Source organism: Lepisma saccharinum, chromosome 7 (assembly GCF_977018435.1).
Source record: "Lepisma saccharinum chromosome 7, izLepSacc3.1, whole genome shotgun sequence".
NCBI classification, from domain to species: domain Eukaryota; kingdom Metazoa; phylum Arthropoda; class Insecta; order Zygentoma; family Lepismatidae; genus Lepisma; species Lepisma saccharinum.
Window position 1 is genome coordinate 93918672 of NC_139235.1, and position 24139 is coordinate 93942810.

The 24139-nt window shown below is 41.3% G+C and overlaps 1 protein-coding gene across 2 annotated transcripts in view; it reads left to right on the forward strand.

The window, feature by feature from the left end:
* Window positions 1-291: 291 nt before the first annotated feature.
* Mmp2 (Matrix metalloproteinase 2) overlaps window positions 292-24139 on the forward strand; it is a 322043-nt gene continuing 298195 nt past the window's right edge. Inside the window, exon 1 of one of the 2 annotated variants that reach the window (XM_083125661.1) lies at window positions 292-1411. In XM_083125661.1, coding sequence (XP_082981787.1) covers window positions 1127-1411 — 285 coding nt within the window. In that variant the 5' untranslated portion in view covers window positions 292-1126. Of the gene's footprint in view, window positions 1412-13427; window positions 13521-24139 lie in introns of those variants that run through there. The other variant, XM_083125663.1, reaches the window with a different exon arrangement.

The following is a 24139-nucleotide window of genomic DNA, read 5'->3' on the forward strand; positions in this document are numbered from 1 at the left end:
CACTGATTTAATATACGTTAATGGATTATTCTCCATTTATTAAAATGGGAGAACAATTCTTCATCAGAAGTATGGGGATGAAACAGGGGTGCTGCCACCTGCAATACCTTTCGTTAACCAGCAACGTTCTGGAAAAGTTTTGTGGGTCCTGGCAACGCTGCCGCTTCTCCGCGCGCGGATTTTGACCATGGTTTTTCTCCTGTTCTCTTAGTTCCCAGTTACCCTGCCTAGCGTCGCTAGCGTCGCGGATTCACCAGCAGACGACTTTTTTTCAATAATCCGAATCGAGACGGAGAGCGGCTGTGTCAGACGCATCCAGTGACGTAGTCGCGTGCTCGGCCTGTGGAGACACGAGGGCGGTGACCCTGCCCTAAAACATTGTAGCAATGCAGGTGATGACGGTTAGCATTTGTTATCAGCAACAATGCACACGATGCAACAGTGCGATAACGAGTTTTCCGCTGAGCTCGGAGTGGATCGTGTGTAATTGAGCGCGTTGCCGCCAGATGGGAATACCGTCGATGTTTGTGTCTTATCCGTGCCATACGGTTGTCGAAAAGGCCTGGGGTCTGGTTGTGACGCAATGAACGTACCGCTATTTGAATGTTCGTGCAAGGCAAGGTACAGACGCGGCATAAATAAAGCTTTTTAGGATCGGAGAGGGAGAGAGTTGCCGTGCAAGAACTGGCTAAGCGACCGGACCTGCCTTTCTTTTTGTCTGTTCCTTTCTCTATGGGATGCGTCCCATTCGACCGAGTGACTGTGTCTCTGTGTTATGGTGCCACCCTCACGACAGGGTGATGCGAAAGTAGTGTGGTCTTTGCGGTTACCGTGTTTACAACGACGCTCAGCGCATATGGCGTCAGCGACGAACGAAAACAAACAGTGTTGCAAAACGCTAGCCTAGTTTTTCCCCCCTGAAGAGACAACGTGCGTAAGGTGAAACCGGTTTCGCAATAAAAGGCAAAAAAAAGTGTACGTTGGTCAATCATGCGGTTATTCTAAGAAACACGCGGTGCCGGTAAAACGGAACCACAACACACTGGGAGAAATGTGTAAGTGCGCGCATTAGTGCTTTTGTGTGCGTGATTCCTCTTTCCTCTCTGTGACGTTCTGTGGGGTGACAATGCCCAACGCATTTGTGCCGGCGGTCGGCAGTGTCGTACGGACGCTAGCGTCGACGGGAATCGAACATCGGATTCACGACATGGTAAGCTCTGGTGCTAGAATCGCGGTTGTGCCGAACCAGAGACGGAGATGTGGTGGTGGAGGTCGCGGGTTCGAGTCCCTGGTGCTTTGTTTGTTCCTAGTCCTGTGGTGCTTTGGTGGTAGTTCAGGTTTCCCGGCTCCTAGACGATTGTCCTACGGAGAAGCCGAAAGACACAGACGATCATTTATAGGAGACAATGTGGTAAGTACCACAGATTAATTTATCTTCGTTTTGTAATTTTTTTACCCAATATTTCCATAGTTTTCGCGTCCACCTTTATGTTTTCTATTCTAAAGCTGTCATCAGTGGGGTACACAAGAGCGGTTAGGGGGATTATAACCCCCCTTTGACCCAGTATATCTAAAAAGAAAGTCAAGGACCGGAAAAGTTTGCAAAATGAGTGCAGACTACTAAAAAAAAATACACGCCCCCCTCGAAAATCATGGTCACGCCACTGTTATTATGCATGCAATCAGTTATTTATCCACACACACAAAATTTGATCAAATTTTTCACAAAGGCCCAATTTATGATGTTTTTTGCCTTTAAATGTATACTTACACCTCCTAAATGCAAATTTACACACTCCAGTTATGAAATTCTAGATAAAACCTGCATACAATGTTTTCATATTTTTCTTTGATGTACACGCCGTCACTTCTCCTCTTACTTTGATTGCAAAGATAAAGTCACAATATAAACATTACAAACAATAGAAGCTCTGAAACTAAATAAATCATAAAATATCAATATAATACAAATACAAATCAAAACAGAAGCAGTTCTTTCAATCTAGGTGTCCCTGGTTCGATACCCTGTGAAGACACATAGTCATGGGCGTAACCTAGGGCTTAATTTTGAGGGGGCAGAATCGAACTTGGGGCTCAACTTTGGGGGCGGAGCAGGCTCGAGGTTTTATATCCCATAAAGATAGCGTTTAGGATTATTTTCTAAGTAACTGTGATATTTGCGAAATCACAAATTGGGGGGAAGTGTCCTCCTTTGCCCCCGCCAAACTACGCCTATGCACATAGTGTTTCGGATCCCACGTTAAACTATAGGCCCAGTCTCGATTAGCCTATCTGTGCATAAAGTGGACTTGAAGCTCAAACTTTTACATCTGTCGAAAGAGCATCGACCACGTTGTCTTATAATATGAACGTGTAGCATATTTCTCCTTACTGCGGGCTGACATCCGTGGTAGAATGGTTGAAACACGGCGCTACGATGCCGGGTTCGAATCCCGGACTGGGCATGGTGTTCTTTGTGAATGTTCCTTCACTAATTTCATCATATCATCACTCATCCTCATCGTGGCGAGCCAAAACTGGCAGAAAAGCGACGCTAAATAACAAAAAAAGCAAATTAAATTCTTAATTTTTTTTCTTGATCCTGGAATCTCGTACTGAATTATTTTTCTGTTTTGTTTTGTTGCTTTCGGGTGCGACACGGGAGCGAAGAGCCAAGCAACGCGGAGACCTCCAATCTGCAATAAAATATTCACCGCGCATGCGCGACCAACAGACCGAGGCGACACGGAGCATGCTGCTGAGTAAACGGCTCGGCCAGTCCGAACGACAAGCAACGTGACCAACTTGTGTCACTTCGAGATAATTTCTGAGATTTCGTTTCCAATTGACACGTGTCGCTTTGATCTGATAGCTCCCTTAGTCTTGTCATTATCTTTGAGTTTCGAGGATATGCTGGGCTTTGGACCGTGTTTTACCTCGCGAACGGCGAGATGAAAGGGACCGCGAAGCTTCGTTTAAATATAGCAGAGCTTCGTCAAAAATATAGCAGAGCTATTACTTTTTTAAGTGAGGGACTTGTGAAATGTGATGAAAACTTCTGCAGGGAAAAGAGCATACAAAAGTGTCTGCATGAAATATGTTCAATGGACTTACTTTCGCTCGAAAATACTCGATCGAATCTCCCACGCTCGAGTGTGATTCGTTCGAATATATAGGATATCAAGTATCATTTCAATGTGACAATAATCGTACAAATATTTGACAAAAATTCATGCTGGTAGTTTCAGCCCATAATCATCTATTCATTTTCGTATTGGTAACATAGACTAAATTACATTTTAACATGGAGATCTGACTATGTTCACTTAAGTTTCATTTTCACTGCGTCTTTCATTTCACGATCCATATTTGAAGGCACACCACTAGAGAAAAATTACGGTTATACGTGTACTACTGGGCTTCGAGCGTATAGCGATCGTTTGAATGTTCGAGCGAAGAAACTGTCCATTCCGTAAGCCATCTAGCGTCATCCGCGCGAACTATTAGACGATCGAGCAAGAAAGCGTCGATGCAGCACTCTCGTGCAAATGCTAATATAGAAATCTAATCATTGACTTGACATTTTTACCTTGCCAATTGAAGATATCGATTTCATCAATGAAGCGATTACTATTTTGTTTCTCGAGTGCCAAACCTAAGTTTCTGGCCAACATCTTTTTGCAAAATAATTTACGTAACCACTGGAAAGTGGAATATGTTGGTTGATCGATTTGGTGTTTTAAGTCCACTTTATGCACAGTAAGGGTAATTGGGACTGGACCTACAGTTTAAAGTGGGGTCCGAACCACCATGTGCCTCCACCGGGTATCGAACCCGGGACCCCTTGATTACAAGGCGACGACGCTACCATTGCGCCATCCTGGAGGTCCTGGAATATGTTGGAAATGGAGTCCGCGAAAATATTTTATCCGAAGTTCGAGAAAGGTCTAGGTTTCTGTTTTTGTAATACTCATCACAGTGTACAGTAAGATCCATGAGTATTACCGTGCAAATTGTCCATTACCATTTTCATTAATTTTTCTTACATACTATGTGTTTTTAAGCGATGGATTTTTATGTATGCTGGTACAGAAGTTGTCAACAGCTTGTTTTGAGTTTTCTTTTAATTCTTGAAGCTCTTATTGGGTCAAATAAATTGCACGAACATGGTGATGGACAATTTGCAAGATAATACTCATGGATCCCACTGTACGTAAGGAAAACAATTCTGTTGCTATTGCTTGATATTTGTGTAGCACCACGCTTAGTGATACTTCCACCACGCTTCTTACAATGTACAGCATTACATCAGTCTTCGAAATCCTGGGGGGACAGGGAGGATCCCCCTCTCTCTCTTATTCAAGAGACCATTAACAACATAAATGCACAATGAAACAAGAACAAAAATGCAAGACAAATATTAGTATGGAATCTAATTGATTTATTAATAGATTCTCTCGCGCTATATTCCACAACTCACCTGGTCGATAGCCCGATAAAATCTATTCATCATTTATCGCCAGGAAAGCTTCAAGTCTTACTTTAATTTATTTATATTAATTTAATCAAAAACTAAATAAAGACTTATATGTAATAAAAACATTTGAACATTGTAATTATTGACACTTTTTAACCAGCTAGTAGAGGAATTACAGAACGACCACAAAGAAAAAAACCTTGGACGAGAAGTCCCCGCGCATGTTTCCCTTCTTCCTTTCAGCTCGGGCCATGAGGAAGCATGGTCCACTCTCCCCCTCCCCTCCTCGCGGGAGTACGGTGCACAGGAGTCGCGGGTCTGCGCATGTTTTTATGCTTGTGGTTCCACTATAGTTTGCTACTTTACAAATGCCTGATACACACACATACACACACTGATTCCATTATACATTAAAATAAATTAATTCCTTTATACACTATATAAAAAAAGGTAAAGTGTTCCCCTGTGCATAGCACCACGCCATGAAGGCGTATAGGGGGTGTGGGGGTAACGCCCCACACTTTCTTGATCCGGTCGTGAGTGGGGGTGATGTGATCAGCATCACGCCCCTGACCGCCTTTACCCCCCAGGGTTTCCCCCAGGTACCCATGTTATTCGACGCTGGGTGGGCGCCGGGGCCGCTTTCACCGTTAGAAAAGTTCCCGGATTTGAACCGGCCGGGGATCGAACCCGGGACCTTGAGCATGGTAGTCAGACGCGTTACCGACTGAGCCACCGCGGCTACACTATATTTTTTTAATATTTAGTAATTTACTTTCTATATGTAATAACATAATAAATATGTACATCATATACATTTATGTATGTATGTGTGTGTGGATGAACATCTTCCCCCAACCAAGTCGTCAATAATTTCGCACCTTGGTGTACAGAGAAAAGTTACGAAATTCTGTTCACAAAGGGTCCCCTTATTCAGTTGTGGCACTCTTGAGTTTTTATTCAAGTATTTCTTCTTGACCTCCCGGACTTAGTGTGAACTTTGCGAGTAGGCGACGCTAACACGAAATTCATTCTTTTTCTGAGACAATGGCCAGAAAAGAACAAAGCCAATTTTCAAAATCCCTTTTTGATGTAGCCGCCATTGTGCAATTCCACAGGCTTATCAATCTGCAAAAACAGCTTTTCCTTAAAAGTCACCGTTCAGCATGACAATGGCCGAAGAGCTACTTTTTTCCAACCCGCTCTTATCAAAGGGTATGACGTCATGTGGGCAATTTGAATATGGTCTTATTTGCATGTCTATGGTGGCCCCTGTACCGCCGCTTTCCGGATCTTGTCTCAGAGCTCGTGGTTGCATTCGGCGGCGAGAGCGTTATATAAATTGGCTTGAAGAGGTTTCTCCGTGTCCTGAGCTTATCCCATGCTCTTTCTCTAACATGATTTTTCTTTTTCAAGGGGGCATTTATACGTGTCTCAACATGACCTGTAGCTCGTGATGTTCCTCCACAAAGAAGCGGTGCATTGTGGTCCTGAGTATGATTTTTTTCAGTCGAACTAACCGGTGTTGCCACATGAAGCGAAATTTCCCTCATTTCATGGACATGTTAGGTAAAATTTGAGGTCAAAAGGGTGAATAGAAAATATGACAAATATCAAAATTGTAGGGAAATTTGAGGATATCGGGTTTCTTTCAATCTCTTCGTAGATTTTCGTCGAGTAAATTTATTTCCACCATAATAATTAGCAGTCATTGATATTTTGCCGATTAATGAATCTTCTTCAGTCAGTGGCGGCGATTAAGGGGGCGAGGGGGCAGTTGCCCCCCACTTTTTGCCGCTTTTACCCCCGCACTATGGTAAACCGTATGTACCAAGGGAAAGTAAACTGTCTTTGCCCCCCTAGTTTTGGAACCCAATCGCCGCCACTGTCTTCGGTACATCCTCTTTTTTCCAAATAACATTTTGTAGGAGTTTACACACTTTTGATTAAAGTCGACTTTATTAATCAACAAAACCGCGGTAGCTCAGTCGTTAGGGCGTCTGACTAACATGCGATAGACCCGGTTTCGATCCCAGCGTCGTACAAAGTGGGTACCTGGAGGAAACTCTGGTGGGTAAACGCGGCCAGGGGCCTGGTGCTGATTACGTCACCCCCACTTTCGGTGCTGATCAAGAAAGTGTGGGTTCTTAACTGCACACCCCCTATACGCATTCATGGACGTGGTGCAAAGCACAGGGGAACACTTTACCTTTTTTTTTTTTTACTTATTAATCAATACAGCTTTCAAATTTTGTACTGAGAGATCGTTCTTGTCAATTGTCCACAAACAATTCATGTCCGAAAACACTCGTTCAGTGGGGTTCAGGTAAGCAGAAAAGAAATTCCAATATTTTAAGAAAATTGAATGTGGCACATTGTTGACATTGAAATGTGAAATAATTTCTACCCAGCGATAGCCATAGTTCATAGTAATAGTAAAGAAGGTTTTGTAACACTAACCCTTAGAGTGTCATGTTATGTCATGTCGTCATATCGAGCGTCGATTGTTAGGTACTGAAGTAAGACCGTTATTATTGTATGCATCAGATGCCGATATATTTGTACATATTTGTACGACCGGCTGGCTTTGAAGTCCACGGAGCGGGCCCACGAGCTCCAACAGTCACATTCAACGCAAAGTGTTGCCACACATCTACTCTACGCCACCTTGTCCCTCCGCCTTCCCACGGTCTCCACGTTGAAGTTGCAAAGTACGGCAACAGCGTATCCGCAGTCATGTGACTGAGACTCCACGTGGAGTAGACGAGCAGAATGACAGCTGCGCCCATTGGCTGAAGGTTGAGTGTGATTGGACGAAAACAACTCGCCCGCTATTTATTCCCACCCACGTTCGTGGCGGCGGGTTTCTTCAGTTCTTCGACGTTAACGAAGTAAACACGAGGACTATACTTTCATGTACTGGCGGCAGCCTCTATAAAGATCAGCGGCCTTCTTTTCCCCTTTCGCCAGCATTGTTGTTATGATTTTTTTCTTCCTTTGTTTCAAGTGGCCTGTTTGTGGTTTTCGATAATTACCTAGAGATTAATGTAAGTTATGTTTTTCTTTCCTCTTCTTTTGCATTGTAGACATAAACGGTTTATTTTCCACCTATTTGTTCTTCCTCACACTGTAGCAAAAAATTCAGCTGCTTTCAAGGTATCATCAAGTCACTGACCGAGTTGTAGTCCGGAAATTATTAACGCCATGCGAGTTGTAACGTCGAGGGTAGTTTTCTTCTTAAGGCTCGGCTGAACCTTTGGCACCCGAATGGGCGATTTTTTTTAAAAAAAAATCCTCCATTTGAAAAACTGCTGTGATATTCCAAAATATGAAAAATTACATATGCTTAGAATTCCTTCTAGAGCATTGACGTGAATTTTCGTGTAGTTTTCTTTCACTGTTGTCTAGATATTGTCAATAGTTTAATAGACTTACGTAATCGCAAAACTATTGAGAATATCTAGACGACAGTGAAAGAAAACTACACGAAGACGAAGTTGCTGTGTACTTCGCGTTTTGTCCTGAAGTGGGAGACGGAATGTACTATGTATTTGGTACCTCCATTGGTTACATTGAAAAGGTTAAAAAATTGTTTTTAAAGACAAGGATAATTTCATTTTTTATTATTTCTATAGTTCAATAAGACTACAACGAGTATCTGAATGTTTGCACTGTACGACCACTTTCTTGGAGTATCATATAAGACTTAATACATATCATCATGTAAGTGAGGTGCATAGCCTGCCAGGAAAATGAATGTCAGTCTAAAGTTATTATATTTCACACATAAAATTTCATTTCATTCAGTAATTTTTGCTAATCAGTGACGGCGATTAGGGGTGCAATAAAATAAAATATATCGTGTATTTAGAACTTTCCACTCTCAAAAAGACAATCGGGAATCATTTTAAGTTTGTCTTTTTCATTTGCCACTCTGGCTTTTCCCTAGTTCTACAATGTTTTTGTATGAATGCATGATTTTCTTAAAATTTCGGAGGGGGCTGTAGCCCCTTCAGTCCCCCCCCCCTCCCGACTAATACTGACTGGTCTGGTCATCTTGTTGTATGGTATATTTCTTGCTTACACGTATCGTACCTGCACTTGTATTTTCTTTGCTACTCGTTAAGTTCGGGCGTGTTCCTTCTCACATCGCGGGGTGTCAATATGTAGCACCCAACTCGGTGCTTCCGTTTAAAAGACGATCGCCTCTTCTCCACGCTACCTGCGTGGAATCTTCCAGCGAGCGCCTAGTTCACCCGGGGAGCGATATTGTCCGTATCCATAGCAACGGGAGGCTGTGTGGGTGGGTCTGGATATCGAAATGGCGGTCGAGAGTTTTCCCCAGGATTCAGGAATCTAGGGGGAGAGGGGCGCGGAGGGAAGGAACGGAAGAGGAGAACTTGCTTCCCGGCTGACTGACAAATTGGGTCCAGAAATCTTTGTTTGGGGGTTTTCAGCACCGTGTTAATTGGGCCTGTGTTTTTGTCCAATACACGTGGCTGTGGTGCGCGTGCACACGCACACACACGGAGAGTTGACTTATTTGAATTAATCAAAATCCCACTGTGACGCCGGTAGACAATTAGGGCCCAAAAGGGTAGGGGGTGGAAACATCAGAAATTCGAAAGTTAATGCGAACTAATGTACACTCACCGGCAATAAAATGGGACACTTATATCTTGAAATATAGGTTTCTATGCAATGCGTTATGTGTGTTGCCTAATTCTTCTGCGATAAGACAACTTCAATAGAAACTTTTCAATAACAAATTCGACAATCACGTTAGAGTTATGCAACACACATAACGCATTGCATAGAAATCTATATTTCAAGATATAAGTGTCCCATTTTTAATACCGCTGACTGTACATGGTAATAATGATGATGGGGGTGGTTACTGACGAGCATCCGCTTTTCTGGGAGCCGTGGCCCCCCTTTTCTTTGAAATTTTCAATGCCCACAAACAAAATATGTAATAAGTAAAACTGACAGTCGACATTTTTAACTGTTCATACCATTAAATGTTGTGGAGAAGCTAATAACCCATGGCTCTACAGCCCTTGAAGGGCCTTGACCTATCTCTCGACTGCCAGTCTCCCTCCCGCAATCCTACCTAGAGGTGTGGATATTTTCAACCCGTAATTGGGTGACATGGGGTCAGTACGTCGAACCGCCAGCCGTTATAGGAGATTTCCAAGACCGGGTTACGCCACTCACTCGTGGCTTCCCAATTTCCTGACGATGATGGTTTGCCACCGGTCCTATACACAGGTCCTATACACTATACGTTTACGTCTACATGCGTTGTCTACACGTAATCTACGCGTAGAATACACTGGGTTGTAGTTTACATAGACTACGTAGACAATCTAAAGTACATTAAAATCAATTTTCAAGGCTTTCATAAAAGGAAAATGACATTTGTAACTATATTTGTTCCTAACGAACTGAAAAGAATCATATTTACAACAAAATTTATCTTTCCTTCTCTCATCAACTATGGAAGAAGATAAGTAGTATGCAAGAAAAACAACAGATGGCAGTCGTGAGGCAAAAGTAGTCTTCTCCCCCATAAACCAGTAGAATATTTCCTAACTTAAGTTTTTTCCTAGGTGAGAAATTGTTTAAAATTGCAAGGAAGAGTATGAAAGTTTCTTCTCACACATTAGCAACTGATACGCAGTATAATTTTGTTTTACTTCTACAGTGCCCTTTGCTAAGTTATCACCTTTCGGCATCTTGTTTACATATATTACGTCATCGTTAAAATAGTCTACGTGTAAAATGTAGACTATCGTTGTTCAGGCGGACTCAAACCCATGCCGTCCCAGAGTGCAGAGCACAGAACCTTAAAGCGCACAGCCGCGGAGAAGGACAGAGAATATATGTAAGGGCATACAATTCCTTTCTTGTGATTATAAATCCCTGTTCGGGCGCCATTTTAATTTTTCTCAACGACTAGCCTGGTATAAAATTCAAAGCACCTGAATTTGAATGCTAATTGTTAAACGACGAGGCAAGTGGATTGGAACAGCGCTAATCCTATTCCGAGGTTTTAACTTATGGTATCTCCCAGCTACACGCGCCTCTGCCGAGGTCGAAGCCTGGAATTCCCGGGATCGATGCCCACTTGTAGTTCCAGGTCACACGTTGCCATGGTTACGCGTTCACTCAGCTGTGGGAGGGCGAGAAGGATAGTGAGAAGGGGGGTTGGAGGCAACAAAACGCTTTGTTTTTTTTTTTTTTTCCATTTCAGCGGAAGTTGAGTACGGCTTTTTAGCGAAACCACAAGTGGTGTATTAGCTTTCTGGTTGAGGAGGTGTAAGGGGGGGCTTTCCCTGTTAATTGGATTGACTGTAATCATTCGCCTGAAAGCGTTGTATGCCTTTGAAGATGTAAAGGGAAAACAGAGGAGGGGGAGGGTGTAGTGCAGAGCGGAGGAATCTATTGTGTTTGCCCTCTTTTGTTCTGCCTGCCACGCCCTTATTTCACTTAAAATACCATACTTATTTGTTTGTTTTGGAAGAGAGGAATTTCACAGACTACAAAGGCTTGTATATTAAATGCACATCAACGCAATCATTGCACAATGCCAGACATGCGGCAGAACGGAAAACAATAACCAGGTTTGGGATGGTCTCGAAACGAAATGAAGCCCAAACCAAGACGGCCTTGTAGCAAAAATTAAAACGAGAACGAGACAGGCATCTGTACGAATATACGCTGTATAAAACACAACTTATTACTAAATTCGTTGACCCTGTACCTGCCGGCACCCGTAGCCTGGTGGTTAGAACACCGCACTACGACGCCAGGCGACCCGGGTTCGAATCCTAGCCTCGATGTTTGTGAGTGTCCATTCATCAATTTCATCATATCATCACTCATCCCCATCTTCGCAAATTAGCCAAAAGTGGCATACAAACTAATTAACTAACTCTGTAGCCTTCCATCTGTCCCTCCTGAGCAAGATCTATATACTCTTTTCCATCCCTGCCAATGTACTTCAGGTCCATCTCAACATTATCCCTCCATCTTCGTCTTGGCCTTCCTACTGGTCTCATACCATCAGGTTTCCCAACAAGAATCCTGTAAACTCTTCTTTCCTCTCCCATTCGTGTCAAATGGCCTGTTCCACCTGTTCTAAATTACGTAACCTTCTTCACTCACCTGTCTCCTCATCCCTTTTAGGTCTAAATATTTTTCTAAGGATTGTATTTTACAGATACTATCAACGTATATTCCTCTTTCAATGTAAGAGACCAAAAAGTGGCATACACAGCGAAGTAAAATAAAGCAAATCAATCAATCAATCAATACTTCGCTACTGTAAAAAATTACACTTTTTGATTGCTTTTTGTACTTGTTATTTAGTATCGCTTTTCTTCCACTTTTTGGCAATAACTACGTTGAGGATGATTCTTGACTGGATGAAATTGACGAAGGAACAAACCTAAAAGGACCTACGCCCTGGCCGGGACTCGAACCAGGGAACGTCCGTGGCGATATCGAAAGCCAACTAGTTAACGCGCTCTACCGGCAACAGACACTAGAGTAGATTTTTACTGATCTCCGTGGCGCAGTGGTCAGCACAGCGCGCTACGTCGCCAGCGATCTCGGGTTCGAATCCTGGCGTGGGCATGAATGTTCTTCGTGAGCGTCCCTTCATTAATATACTCATAGCACCACTTATCTTCATGGCAGAAAAGGAACGTAAAATGACCTAATTAAATGAATCGATCAATTTATACAGTGTACTGAATGAGGTGTTCATGAGATTTTTTTATTACCATAACTGTAAATTTTATATTAAATTGTAAATGTAAGAAAGTGCCTTGGCATATCTACAAATTACAAAACTGCAACGATCGATTGTTTTGTACGGGTTACACACACACACTCACACACAAACATTCTAGGTTTGAACCTACGGTGGATATGATACGAATATTTCTACGTGTAGATGGTAATGAGAATGATTATCGGTTCACCAGTGATGTCTGATTACAACACTGCTGAATTGTACTCACCTCAATACTTGTAAGCCAAATCACGAAAATCTAATAATCCAGGCCTTGGATTTGAATCCAGAGCAATGGTGTGGATATTGGAAAATTTGTAGAAATTTGTTTCAATGTTAATCTTACCATTGCTCTTCCACTTTACCCTTCACCAGAAGGATTGCTGCAAAATTTAACAACAGAGGGCACTGATGTGAATTTCTGAACTAGGTCGATTTTTTCTGAGCACCCTGTATGTTCCTCGAGAATGCGTGACGTGTAACTGACATTATGGGAGGAATCGGGGAAATTCGCTTGTCGGTTAATAGCACTTTATACGAATTACGCCCGATAAATAGGAACCCCGATCCCTCTCACTCGAGACAGCTCGTTGATAAACCAGGACGTAAATCTTTCCTGATTTATCCACGCGCACAGCAAATGAGCTGAGACATAAATATGCAGTTTTTCTTGAAGCAGGGGGAGTGATATTGCCGCACGCTTAAGCCAGACAACTCGAATTTCTTTCCGACATGAACAGAGGGCGCTAGTAACGCCTGCGACATCCAGCAGAGAATGTTCTGGATAGATAGGGTGGGGAAGATTTGTTACTTCCCAACAGGTGACTTCGTTTGGTATTAACTGAGAAAGAAGATTGTAGACGAAAAGAAAGACAGGAAGAAAAGAGTTACGGCAAGAAAAGGAACTGTTTAAACCTTGCTGGATATGTTCCAGTCGCATTTTATAGACTGTTGGCTTTGCCAAAGGCAACATTCATAGAATTTATGCGACTGTGTTTCCGAGAGATCATTTGCCGTGCTCAACCGTTTATTTCCTTCGTCTGAGTACGTTTCGATTCTTTCCTTCGGAACACGGCGCTAACTGTTTGGTGATATGGATCCACTCCGCCTTTAGATCGAAGCATATCTGTGTATTAGGGGAAGGGTCTGTCGACATTTTCTCGAAATTGGCATCGTTTAATTCAAGTTACAATACAGCAGAAAACATTTTAGTTTCAAAATCAACTGCAGGAAGAAAATTCAGTAAGTATTCGAACAGAATAACAAGTACAAAAGTATATTTGATAGTAAAAATGTAGTGAAATATATAGGTACGAATTTATGTTTCCATATCCTACCACTTACTCCAAGGTATAAATGATCCTACTATTTTTAAACTTCCAAAAATCAAATTTTTATGTGAGAGGTCATACATTGTGAACCTCATGACAAAAATTTCTCCCTAACTTTTTAAAGGTTTTTGTTGCACGAGGTGTAGAAGTTGATAACAAAACAGAATAACTATACATTTCAACACTGAAATGTTAAAAAAAAGAAAATGGAAAACACTTGTGCTGGTTTATCAGTCATGTGGTGAATGAAGTGGGTTTATTTTTATTAGTTAATAATAGTTACGACTTTATGATTATTATTGGTATTATTTCTACTATTAAAGTTTTATCAAAGGCATAATTCCCCCAACAAAAAAATATGCTGACGCCCATGCCACACCAAAACTACATGTATGTGCCTGTGATAACACCAGAATTCGACACTGGGTACATGAATGTTGAGCTCGTATATGTACACATCTTGGCACCATCCTTATTGCAAGGTTCTCGTTTTCTGGGGTCTCCTCGATAACGTGTAGTGGTGACGTCGTCGCCTTGTAATCAAGGGGCCAGAGTTCGATATCCGGTGGAGGCACATAGTGGTTCGGATCCCACTATAAACCGTAGGTGCATTCCTGATTAGCCTTCCTGTGCATAAAACGAACTCGTTTCCTGGTGTATGTATAGTTGAAGTCGTGTTTCGAACGCCAATTCAGTGTCTTTGACATAGCTCGAGAGGAAGCCGGCCGGTCGCGTATCTGGTTTCGAGTCAGCACCTGTTTTTCTCATCCCAATGGGTGATGTAGCTAATCATCATTCATCCTCATTAATGATGAGAGAACTTGTCATAACGACAAGTTAAAATGTTTGGCAACCAAAGGCACGACTGAAATAAAATACTTAAAAAAACTAGAAATGGCAAATAGTCACCGTTCGATTTTGTGAACCTTTGAAACTGAATCATGCATGTAATGGTTAGGATAGTTGCCTGTTCACATTTAGAAGAATGATGATGAATTTAGTAACGTAGAGTAAAATAAGACTGAGCTCTCTTTAGGCTTCGTCGCTTCTTGACCTAAGTCAGGATAACTCCCCCTTTCAATTTCTCCCCCAAAGCTGCTCTTCTCCGTTTCCAATCTAATCGCAAAGTGAGTCCCTTGCAAGTCTGTCCGCTTCTCTAAACCCCTGTCTCTGGAGACTTCCTATACGCCGATGCGTGAGTTTTTACCTTCCTATTATTGTTAGCTGCTTATTCCTTGTTTACCTGCTGTAAACCTTGCAGCCTCAATATATCAGGAAGTGGAAGTCTGCTTAACTCTCGACTGTACATAATTCAAATACCTGAGAGGACAGCTGGTGTAAACAAGTGAATGAACTTAGGTGAAATGAAGCTTAGAGAAAGTTAAAATACAATAAAGAATAATCCTATGGATTAATACGGAAGTGCTGTACTTACTTTTACCTGCAGTGTGTAGAATCCAACACGAACTGCGACGACGTTACACTCCCAAGGTCTCCACATTGTGTAATAATAATAATAATAAAATAGCAAAGAGAATAACACAACTTAGCAAAGATAACCACAACCTCACGTTATGAAATCTCTAAAGAAACTGAATTGGCAACACTCATTTATTCCACATGGACTTGACAAGTGCAGTCACTTCCTAAAACGGACGCTATTGGTGAGAAAGGTTTGAGGGAAGGATGTACTGGGCTTCACGTGGACTTGACATGTGGTTGTCAGAGGGAAACTGATCATTTGGAACTTTCTTGGAAGTAAAGTGGCGTTCGAATGAGGACTTCAACTTTAATATGCCCTCAATTTTCCGTGCGTTGAGCTTTAGAGACAGGGTCTAAGAACTTAAACAGAGGAAGTTGTTCGTGCCGTGTGTCCATTTCGACCACCAACGCTGTATCGTCAATTGAAAAATAATGGGGTAAGGATAATCGTCCGAGCATTGGCCACCTCCATCAAATTTGTGATTACAATGACGTGCAGCCAACCACGTTCAATCAGTTTCCTGCTTTTTCCGGAAAGATAGAAGGGAAAACGCTGTCTCTTGTAGTTGATGTTTTGTTTGTTAAAATGTACTTGCGACCAATATGTATGCATCGTACTGCGACGCTACGATCGTGATAAGTGTCCAAAAAACATCGGTTCGCTTGTGAGGCACAGTGTACATTGTGGGAGGTTTCGTGAGAACATTTTTGAAAGGCTTTGCTAATTGTACAACATCCGCTGTTGATTATAATACACCGTAAAGGGGCGCGAGTATGCTGTGAACATCAGGACTGTAGAACAGAGATCTTGTGATAGGTTCTATAGAAGTGACGTCTGATATGGGGAGACAATGTGATTGGTACTTAAGGAGGAGTGTTTCCTACACGTCACAGCAGGTGGTCCCGCTTTTATCCTATTGGTGGCCGCAAATAACTCCGGCTGTACTATAGAACAGCAGTGGTGACGTCGCCAGAAGGGGCCACAGAGGAGTGGAAACCCCCCGAGTGGGTTTTCGCCGCCGTTACCACGAAAAGCATATTTAAATGAATGTTTAAACCTAATATTTATTTTACTTTGATAATTAGATGTACAACAATTAAGCCTGCACCTTACTAAATAGTTCACCTCCTCACCCACCTTTGCCTTCTGCTGCTGACGTAACGGATCTACTAGCGTCGTTGCCTTGTAATCAAGGGGTCCCGGGTTCGATACCCGGTGGAGGTACAAATGGTTCGGATCCCACTTTAAACTGTAGGTCCAGTCCCGATTAGCCTTACTGTGCATAAAGTGGACTTAAAACACCAAATCAACCAACCAATCAGGTAACGGATCTCCAAAGAACAAATGACGGTGCAAAACAGTCTTTCTAATTGTTTCACACCATACAGCACATGAAAGGGGCTTGAACATTTTGAACGTGTAGGCATCAGATATAATTTACCGGTACAAATTAATAAAAATTAATTATTGTATTAATAATTATTTGTATAATGTAAAAACACTGAAAATATCACTGTGGATTCTAAAATATTCGTATATTAACAAGCATAGGTGAATCAAAAATAAGTTTTCCAGAAAACAATCGCCTGTCTCCTGTGCTACTGTAACGAACCTTTTGCACGATACCTCCCCGGTGGCGTAGTGGTAAAGTTATCGACGTCTTATATGGTCCCGGTTCGATACCCAGTGGAGGTACATTGCACAGTGGTTCGGATCCCACTTTAAACTGTATGCCCAGTCCCAATTAGCCTATCTGTGCATAAAGTGGACTTACAATACCAATTCAATTCTAACAATTCAATGTTTTTCATATCCTCCGTGTGCATTTAAAACTGTAAAAATTCTTATAACTGAGTGTGGAGGGCAGCTAGTGCTTTGCCCCATACCCCCAAATTCTGTGACATGGCTCGGGAAGGAGAGGGTGGGCAAATATATACATCCAAGAGGAGAGAGAAAGTGTTCAGAAACGTCCTTTACAGTACTGTGCAAATTATTTGGGACAAGCATAAAAAAGAACTCATTTACAGAATTTAGGAAATTTAATGTAGCAACTGGATTGACAATATATCTATGCTATTTTTAGTATGAGATTTGACCACCTCTGGCCTGCAGTACTTGTTAAACTGACTTGTACATAGATTTAATAAGTTTTGAACATATTTGCTTCACTTCGTCATCATGAAACCACCACACCTTAACAATCAGGTTGCCAACTCATAAGAAATCAGGTTGCCAACTCATAGGAAATCAGGTTGCCAACTCATAAGAAATGAGGTTGCCAACTCATAAGAAATGAGGTTGCCAACTCATAAGAAATCAGTTTGCCAACTCATAAGAAATCTGGTTGCCAAGTCTAGAATCAGCATCATCTCACTGATATGAATAATATTATTTACAATTTCTGATCGATTTTCTCCTGTATTTTATTCTCTAGACTTCAGGCTTCGCAGATAGCCTAGCTTGTCAACTGAAGGGAAAGAGTTATTAGCTTTGCTCGCTCAGAGCAAGAACACATTTCATGAACAATTCTGTTTGTCACAATTAATTTGCGCAGTACTGTACTTGCGAAAAACCGCTATGATATTAAAAAATCTTAAAAATTACATCTGTTTAGAATTGCCTCCAAGGTGGACCTTGTTGCGGTTTTATTTTGTTCTTGTCTAAATGTTCACAATAGTTTCGTGGGTACGTAAAAAAATATTGCGAATATCTAGACAAGAACAAAGAAAACCACACATTGATTCACGTGAATGCCCCAGAAGGAATTCAAACCAGGTGTCATAATTTGGATTATCATAGCACTTTTTCGAGAGTAAACAAAATTTCGAAAATGCCTTCGCGGGCGTTGTCCAACCGATGGAAAGAATTCAGATTCTTGTCTGCACACTTTCTTTGCTGTACGTCCAACGCACACTACTCGCCTCTCATTGCCGCAATCCCTGTCCTCGTTGCAGCCCAAGGTTACCTATTTACCGATGTGCAGCACCTCCCATCATATTTCATCTTCAACGACTCTATTTTGTCTTTTTTTGCCTTCGTTTCCTTCGGTCACATGTTGTTCCGTTATGGCAAGGTCGTTCCCGCCCACTTGCAAAGGCAAATTGGTTTGCTGGAAATCGAATTTCTTTCTTCTTTGGTGTCTTTTGTCTGCGAGGACGTCCCCAAGAGGAAGAGAAATGGTATACCATTGTACTTTATCTTCGATTTTTTAGTGTTATGAAAAAAAAATGTTTTGAAGTAACTGAATTAGAGCTTCTTCGCTCGGAAAGTAACTCAGTTATAGTCACGAGGACCGTATATTCTAGGCTAGCTAGGCTGCGAAGCCTGAAGTCTAGAGAATAAAATACAGGAGAAAAATCGATCAGAAATTGTAAAGAAAATTATTCATATCAGTAAGATGATGATGCTGATTCTGGATTTGGCAACCTGATTTCTTATGAGTTGGCAACCTCATTTATTATGAGTTGGCAACCTCATTTCTTATGAGTTGGCAACCTAATTTATTATGAGTTGGCAACCTGATTTCCTATGAGTTGGCAACCTGATTTCTTATGAGTCCGCAACCTGATTTCTTATGAGTCGGCAACCTCATTTATTATGAGTTGGCACCCTCATTTATTATGAGTTGGCAACCTCATTTATTATGAGTTGGCAACCTCATTTATTATGAGTTGGCAACCTCATTTATTATGAGTTTGCAACCTGATTTATTATGAGTTGGCAACCTGATTTCTTATGAGTTCGCAACCTCATTTATTATGAGTTGGCAACCTCATTTATTATGAGTTGGCAACCTGATTTCTTATGAGTTGGCAACCTCATTTATTATGAGTTGGCAACCTCATTTATTATGAGTTGGCAACCTCATTTATGAGTTGGCAACCTGATTTCTTATGAGTCCGCAACCTGATTTCTTATGAGTTGGCAACCTCATTTATTATGAGTTGGCACCCTCATTTATTATGAGTTGGCAACCTCATTTATTATGAGTTGGCAACCTCATTTATTATGAGTTGGCAACCTCATTTATTATGAGTTGGCAACCTGATTTCTTATGAGTTCGCAACCTCATTTATTATGAGTTGGCAACCTGATTTCCTATGAGTTGGCAACCTGATTTTTTATGAGTTCGCAACCTGATTTCTTAGGAGTTGGTAAATTTATTTCTATTCATAGCCTAGGACCACGTGACATTATGAGATAGCCCACATCTTGGACTCAGTATACGCCACTGATAGTAACAGTTGCTCATAACAATCAGTTATAGTTACTGTTACTTTAGAAAGTAACTTGATTTACTTTTACGCTTAGTTTATTTTGCAGAGTGCGTCAGAAGTAATAACACTAAGTGAGTTATAAACAGAATATTGTAGAGATGTAAGTGACTTATGGAGTCGGTAATCTTTGTTTTCCAGATTCCCTGAGGTAAAATTCGCCCATATAATTAAGTGGCCACCTCGATCGCCGGGCCTAACGCCGCACTATTTATTTATATGGGGTGTCCTTAAATATATTTAGGTCCATCTCAATGTTATCCATCCATCTTCGTCTTGGCCTTCCTACAGGTCTCTTACCATCAGGTTTCCCAACAAGAATCCTGTAAACACTTCTTTCCTCACCCATTCGTGCCTCATGGCCTGCCCACCTAAAGGAAATCGGTAGGGGTGGAAAAGATTGGATTGATCTCTCCCAGGATAGGGACAATGGAAGGCTTGTGTTGCTGCAGCCATAAACCTTCGGGTTTAAGAAGGCTAGTTAGTTTAGTCCTTAAATTGTTGAATTTTAAAACATAATTGGGAACGAAATGTTTGGCAGTGTGGTAAGCTTGCCTGAATGTGGTTGGTAAGTGTGAGATTATCATAAGATAAGGACAACATTTTGAACATTAAACCTAAAACAGTTAGTATTCTTGTTAATATGTAAACGATTTACAGTCACGTGCAATAAAAACTCTCTTCCCTGCAAGGCGGAATGTGTGTTGCATAACTCTACGGCGGTGGTAGAAGTTGCCGTTGATAATTTGATATTAAAATCCACTTGTCACCGTAGAGTTATGCAACACATATAACGCCTTGCAGGGAAGCGAGTATTTCAGGATTTAGGTGTCACATTTTTATTGCACATGACTGTACATATTACATACTTATTTTCATGTGGTATTGCTGAACTTTTAATTTGCCTAACTGCACTTTAACACCTGTAAATATCACCAAAAATTTAGTAAAGATTACAAACAACTATAAGAGGGCGTTACTTCTGCCGCACCCTGTAGTTATAATTCGTGAACTACAGGAGTATCTGTATAGCCTTCTACTTCTTCGTGATAATTGCTATTTTTTTTTTTGTTGTACATTTACTTTTGCCCAACAGCTGATGTTTGGAAGACAAGAATTGTCTTCCAATGTTGACTGAAAATTACACCATTCCATCAAGAGAGCGCTGTAAATTAATTTTTTAGTGTACATCGTATACGTACACTATGTAAATATAATATAGGGGTTCCGGGTTCGATACCCGGTGGAGGTACATTGCACAATGGTTGGGTTCCCACTTTAAACTGTAGGTCCAGTCCCGATTAGCCTTACTGTGCATAAAGTGGACTTAAAACACCAACTCAACTCAACCCACTTTAAACTGTAGGTCCAGGCCCGATTAGCCTATCTGTGCATAAAGTGGACTTAAAACAACAACAATTCAATTATGTAACATAAGCCAATATAATTTACGTTGGGACTACACATGCAAATTCAAAATTACTGTCTACAGCACACCACTGATTAGAGCAAATGCGTTATAATTTGTCCATATAAGAGTAATGGACAATTTATCGACTCGTATTTGAACGGTTACTTTATCATAACACGTACGTCACATTGAAGACCATGACATATATACATTCTGGCAGTGGAGTACAAAACACTGTACTCAAGTTCTCGAAGGACCGTTTGCGTGTGTGTATGTAAATTGCAAATGTGTTTCTCGCATTCCTGTGCAAGAAGCAAACATGCGTTTATTGTTCATCGTATACCCCTGGCTGCTAGCTCTTTGACGTGCGCATTTGCATAGATTATCACGTTTTGCAGTTACAGCTAGTGTGCCGTTTCAGGTAATTGTTTCGTCGGATGTTGCTAATTAGCTACGCTGTGCGCCTCCCAGGTAAATGCGTGAATAGTGATAACAGTTCTGTCTTTCACGTACGGTTTCAATTCATAGACACACTTGGATTTGATGTAAACTAGGCCTAACATATTTATTAGCATATTTTATGTCTGGGGAATTAACCACCAAAACGTAGCATCCTTAAAAATACGTCTTACTTTTGAAGCACCCTGTATTTTCTATTTCCATGGTTACCAAAGAGTATTGAGCGAGAGAAACCTTCAAAACCTGAAAAGGACACACTATCTTTCTCCCTCTAGCAGCACCGCTTCTCTGCTTTTCTTTTTGTTTTTACTGTTGAGGATAAACAGTGTTGCAAAGTCAAGATAAATTTCACTAGGCGCAGAGAAATTCTGTCGATTTGCTCTTGGGACAGTTCCTCAAACACGAGAAGCTATCCGCAACCTGCGCTTCTTTCCAGTTTTCTACTTTCGCCACCAGTTAGCGTTCCAATCGCAGCAACAAACATGCTGTGTAGCTTTCTACATAATCCCTAACGCGCTACAAAGTTGTGTCTCAATTTCGAACCTTGTTCAAGGCATTGCGTTTGTTCCGTTATCATCCTCATCGCCGCGATTAATCAAAGAGGTGAACGCTATTAAAATAACCAAAGTGGAAGCTGTTACTGGGCAAAGCGTAACTTTATACTTGCAGAATATTCGAGATGTACACTATGAAATTTGATTCTAAAAACAGAAACATGTCTTCACCGAGAATCGAAGTGGTATTCTTGCTTACAACTCCGTCGCTAGATATTTTTGCCCCCAAAGCAGGATTGTGCTTTGACGCTCCCATTTGCCCGCATTAGCAATCATCGATATTTTTTGCGCGTCCTACGATATTGTCTTCTTTTTGTGATATGGACATCCTACACTTTTGAAATGAGGTAACAAAGAAAAACTCGTTAGAAATAATATAGGTTATACAGTAAAAGCTCGTTAATCCGGTCCCTGATAAGTCGGACTTCGCTTAATTCGGACAGGCAAAAGGCAAAACAAGAAAGCAAAATGCAAGGTTTTAAATGTGGCTAGAAGTCAACAATCGCATTCGTCGTATGTAGGTACTGCATTGTCGTATTGCTTTACAGTGTATTTAGGCCTATGCCCTTTAAATACACTATAATAAACGTGTTTTGTTGCTATAAACGGAGTTTTAATACACATTCTACTGTTCTTTAAGGTATTTCAGTTATTCCGGACTTTCGTTAAACCCGTCAACTTATCCTCTCCATTAGTCCGAATTAACGAGGTTTTACTGTATTTAAATGTTCATAGTTTGCATTTCTGAAAAGTTTAGCATGTTTAGGAATATTTCGGTTATGCCCTTGTGACTGAAGAACATCTTTAATAAAACGTACTATTGCTATACTGTGGGAAGCAGGTAATTGTAGCACTGCGTTAGCAGAATATAAGCCTTCTAGTAAAAGAGGAAAATAATAAGCTGATTTGCTTTATTTTACTTCGCTTTTGGTGCCATTTTTGGCTAATTTGCGAAGATGGGGGTGAGTGATAATATGATGAATGGACAGTCACAAACATCCATGTCCAGGCCAGGATTCGAACCCGGGACCCCTGGCATCGTAGCGCGATGTGCTAACCACTCCGCCATGAGGGCCGGCCTGGAGGCAAAAATAAATGTACCACAATTAATTATTTAATCCAGTGCCAAACTTTCAGTTCAAAATAATATTGCGCTTTTCCATTGACCGTATTTTCGATTAATGGCAAACTTGCTAAAAAAATACCATGTCAGGAAATTTAAATACATAAATTATGCTAGCTAATGCATTTAAAATTCACGAAACAACAGGGGACGAAGACGTGTAAACCTCAAAAATGAAGGAAATTGCAATAAAGAAGGGAAAAAGCTCGATACATCTTCACATGATATAGTGGATTTGCAGTAAACGCAATTTGTAACAGTGAAACTATGGAATAGATGAGTACCTCACACGTAGCCAAGTTGAAATTCGCACACGGCGTTCTTCAGTGGAGGGAAGGAAAACAAGCCAAATGAGGTGGGGAAAAAATTTAAGAAAACTCGAATGTGTAGTTTCCGTGTGTCATTGGCCAACCTGGAAACTCTCGCTTCTGGAGATAGGCTTTCATCGCGCCCCCTGTTGATATCTTTATAAACTCCGAGTGACTAAGCTCCCAGGATTCCGTGCGCGCGCGTGCGTGCGAATTTACGTCTTTCTCATATATTTCTCTGTCCCTCTTTTGATCGTCTTTCCTCGCTGTGTAGCTTTTCAAGAGGAGCATGGAGCCAAAACTGAAGGGTCGAATCGAATCTAGCTCGATGACGGATTCGAGATATCGCATGGGTAATACTAATATGTGTTTACAAATTGTCCCAGAGCAAGCAAGAGAACGTTGCTGTGTATTTGTGTTGAGTTGAGTTGGTGTTTTAAGTCCACTTTATGCACAGTAAGGCTAATCGGGACTGGGCCTACAGTTTAAAGTGGGATCCGAACCACTATGTACCTCCACCGGGTATCGAACCCGGGATGGGATCTGTGAAAACATGATTTTATAGATTGTCCTCCCCGATGGCGCAGTGGTAGCGTAGTCGCCTTGTAAGCAAGAGTCCTGGGTTCGATACCCGGTGGAGGCACATTGGTTCGGATCCCATTTTGAACTGTAGGTCCAGTCCCGATTGCCTTACTGTGCATAAATTGGACATAAAACACCAAGTCAATGTATTAAAAGTCTCTGGCACCTAACGGAGATATTTGTTGTGTACGTACAGTGGGATCCATGAGTATTACCGTGCACATTGTCCATGACTATTTCCATTAATTTTTCTCTTACATCCTGTGCGTTTTTAAGCGATGGATTTTTATGTATGCTGGTGAAGAAGTTGTTTTGAGTTTTCTTTTAATTCTTGAA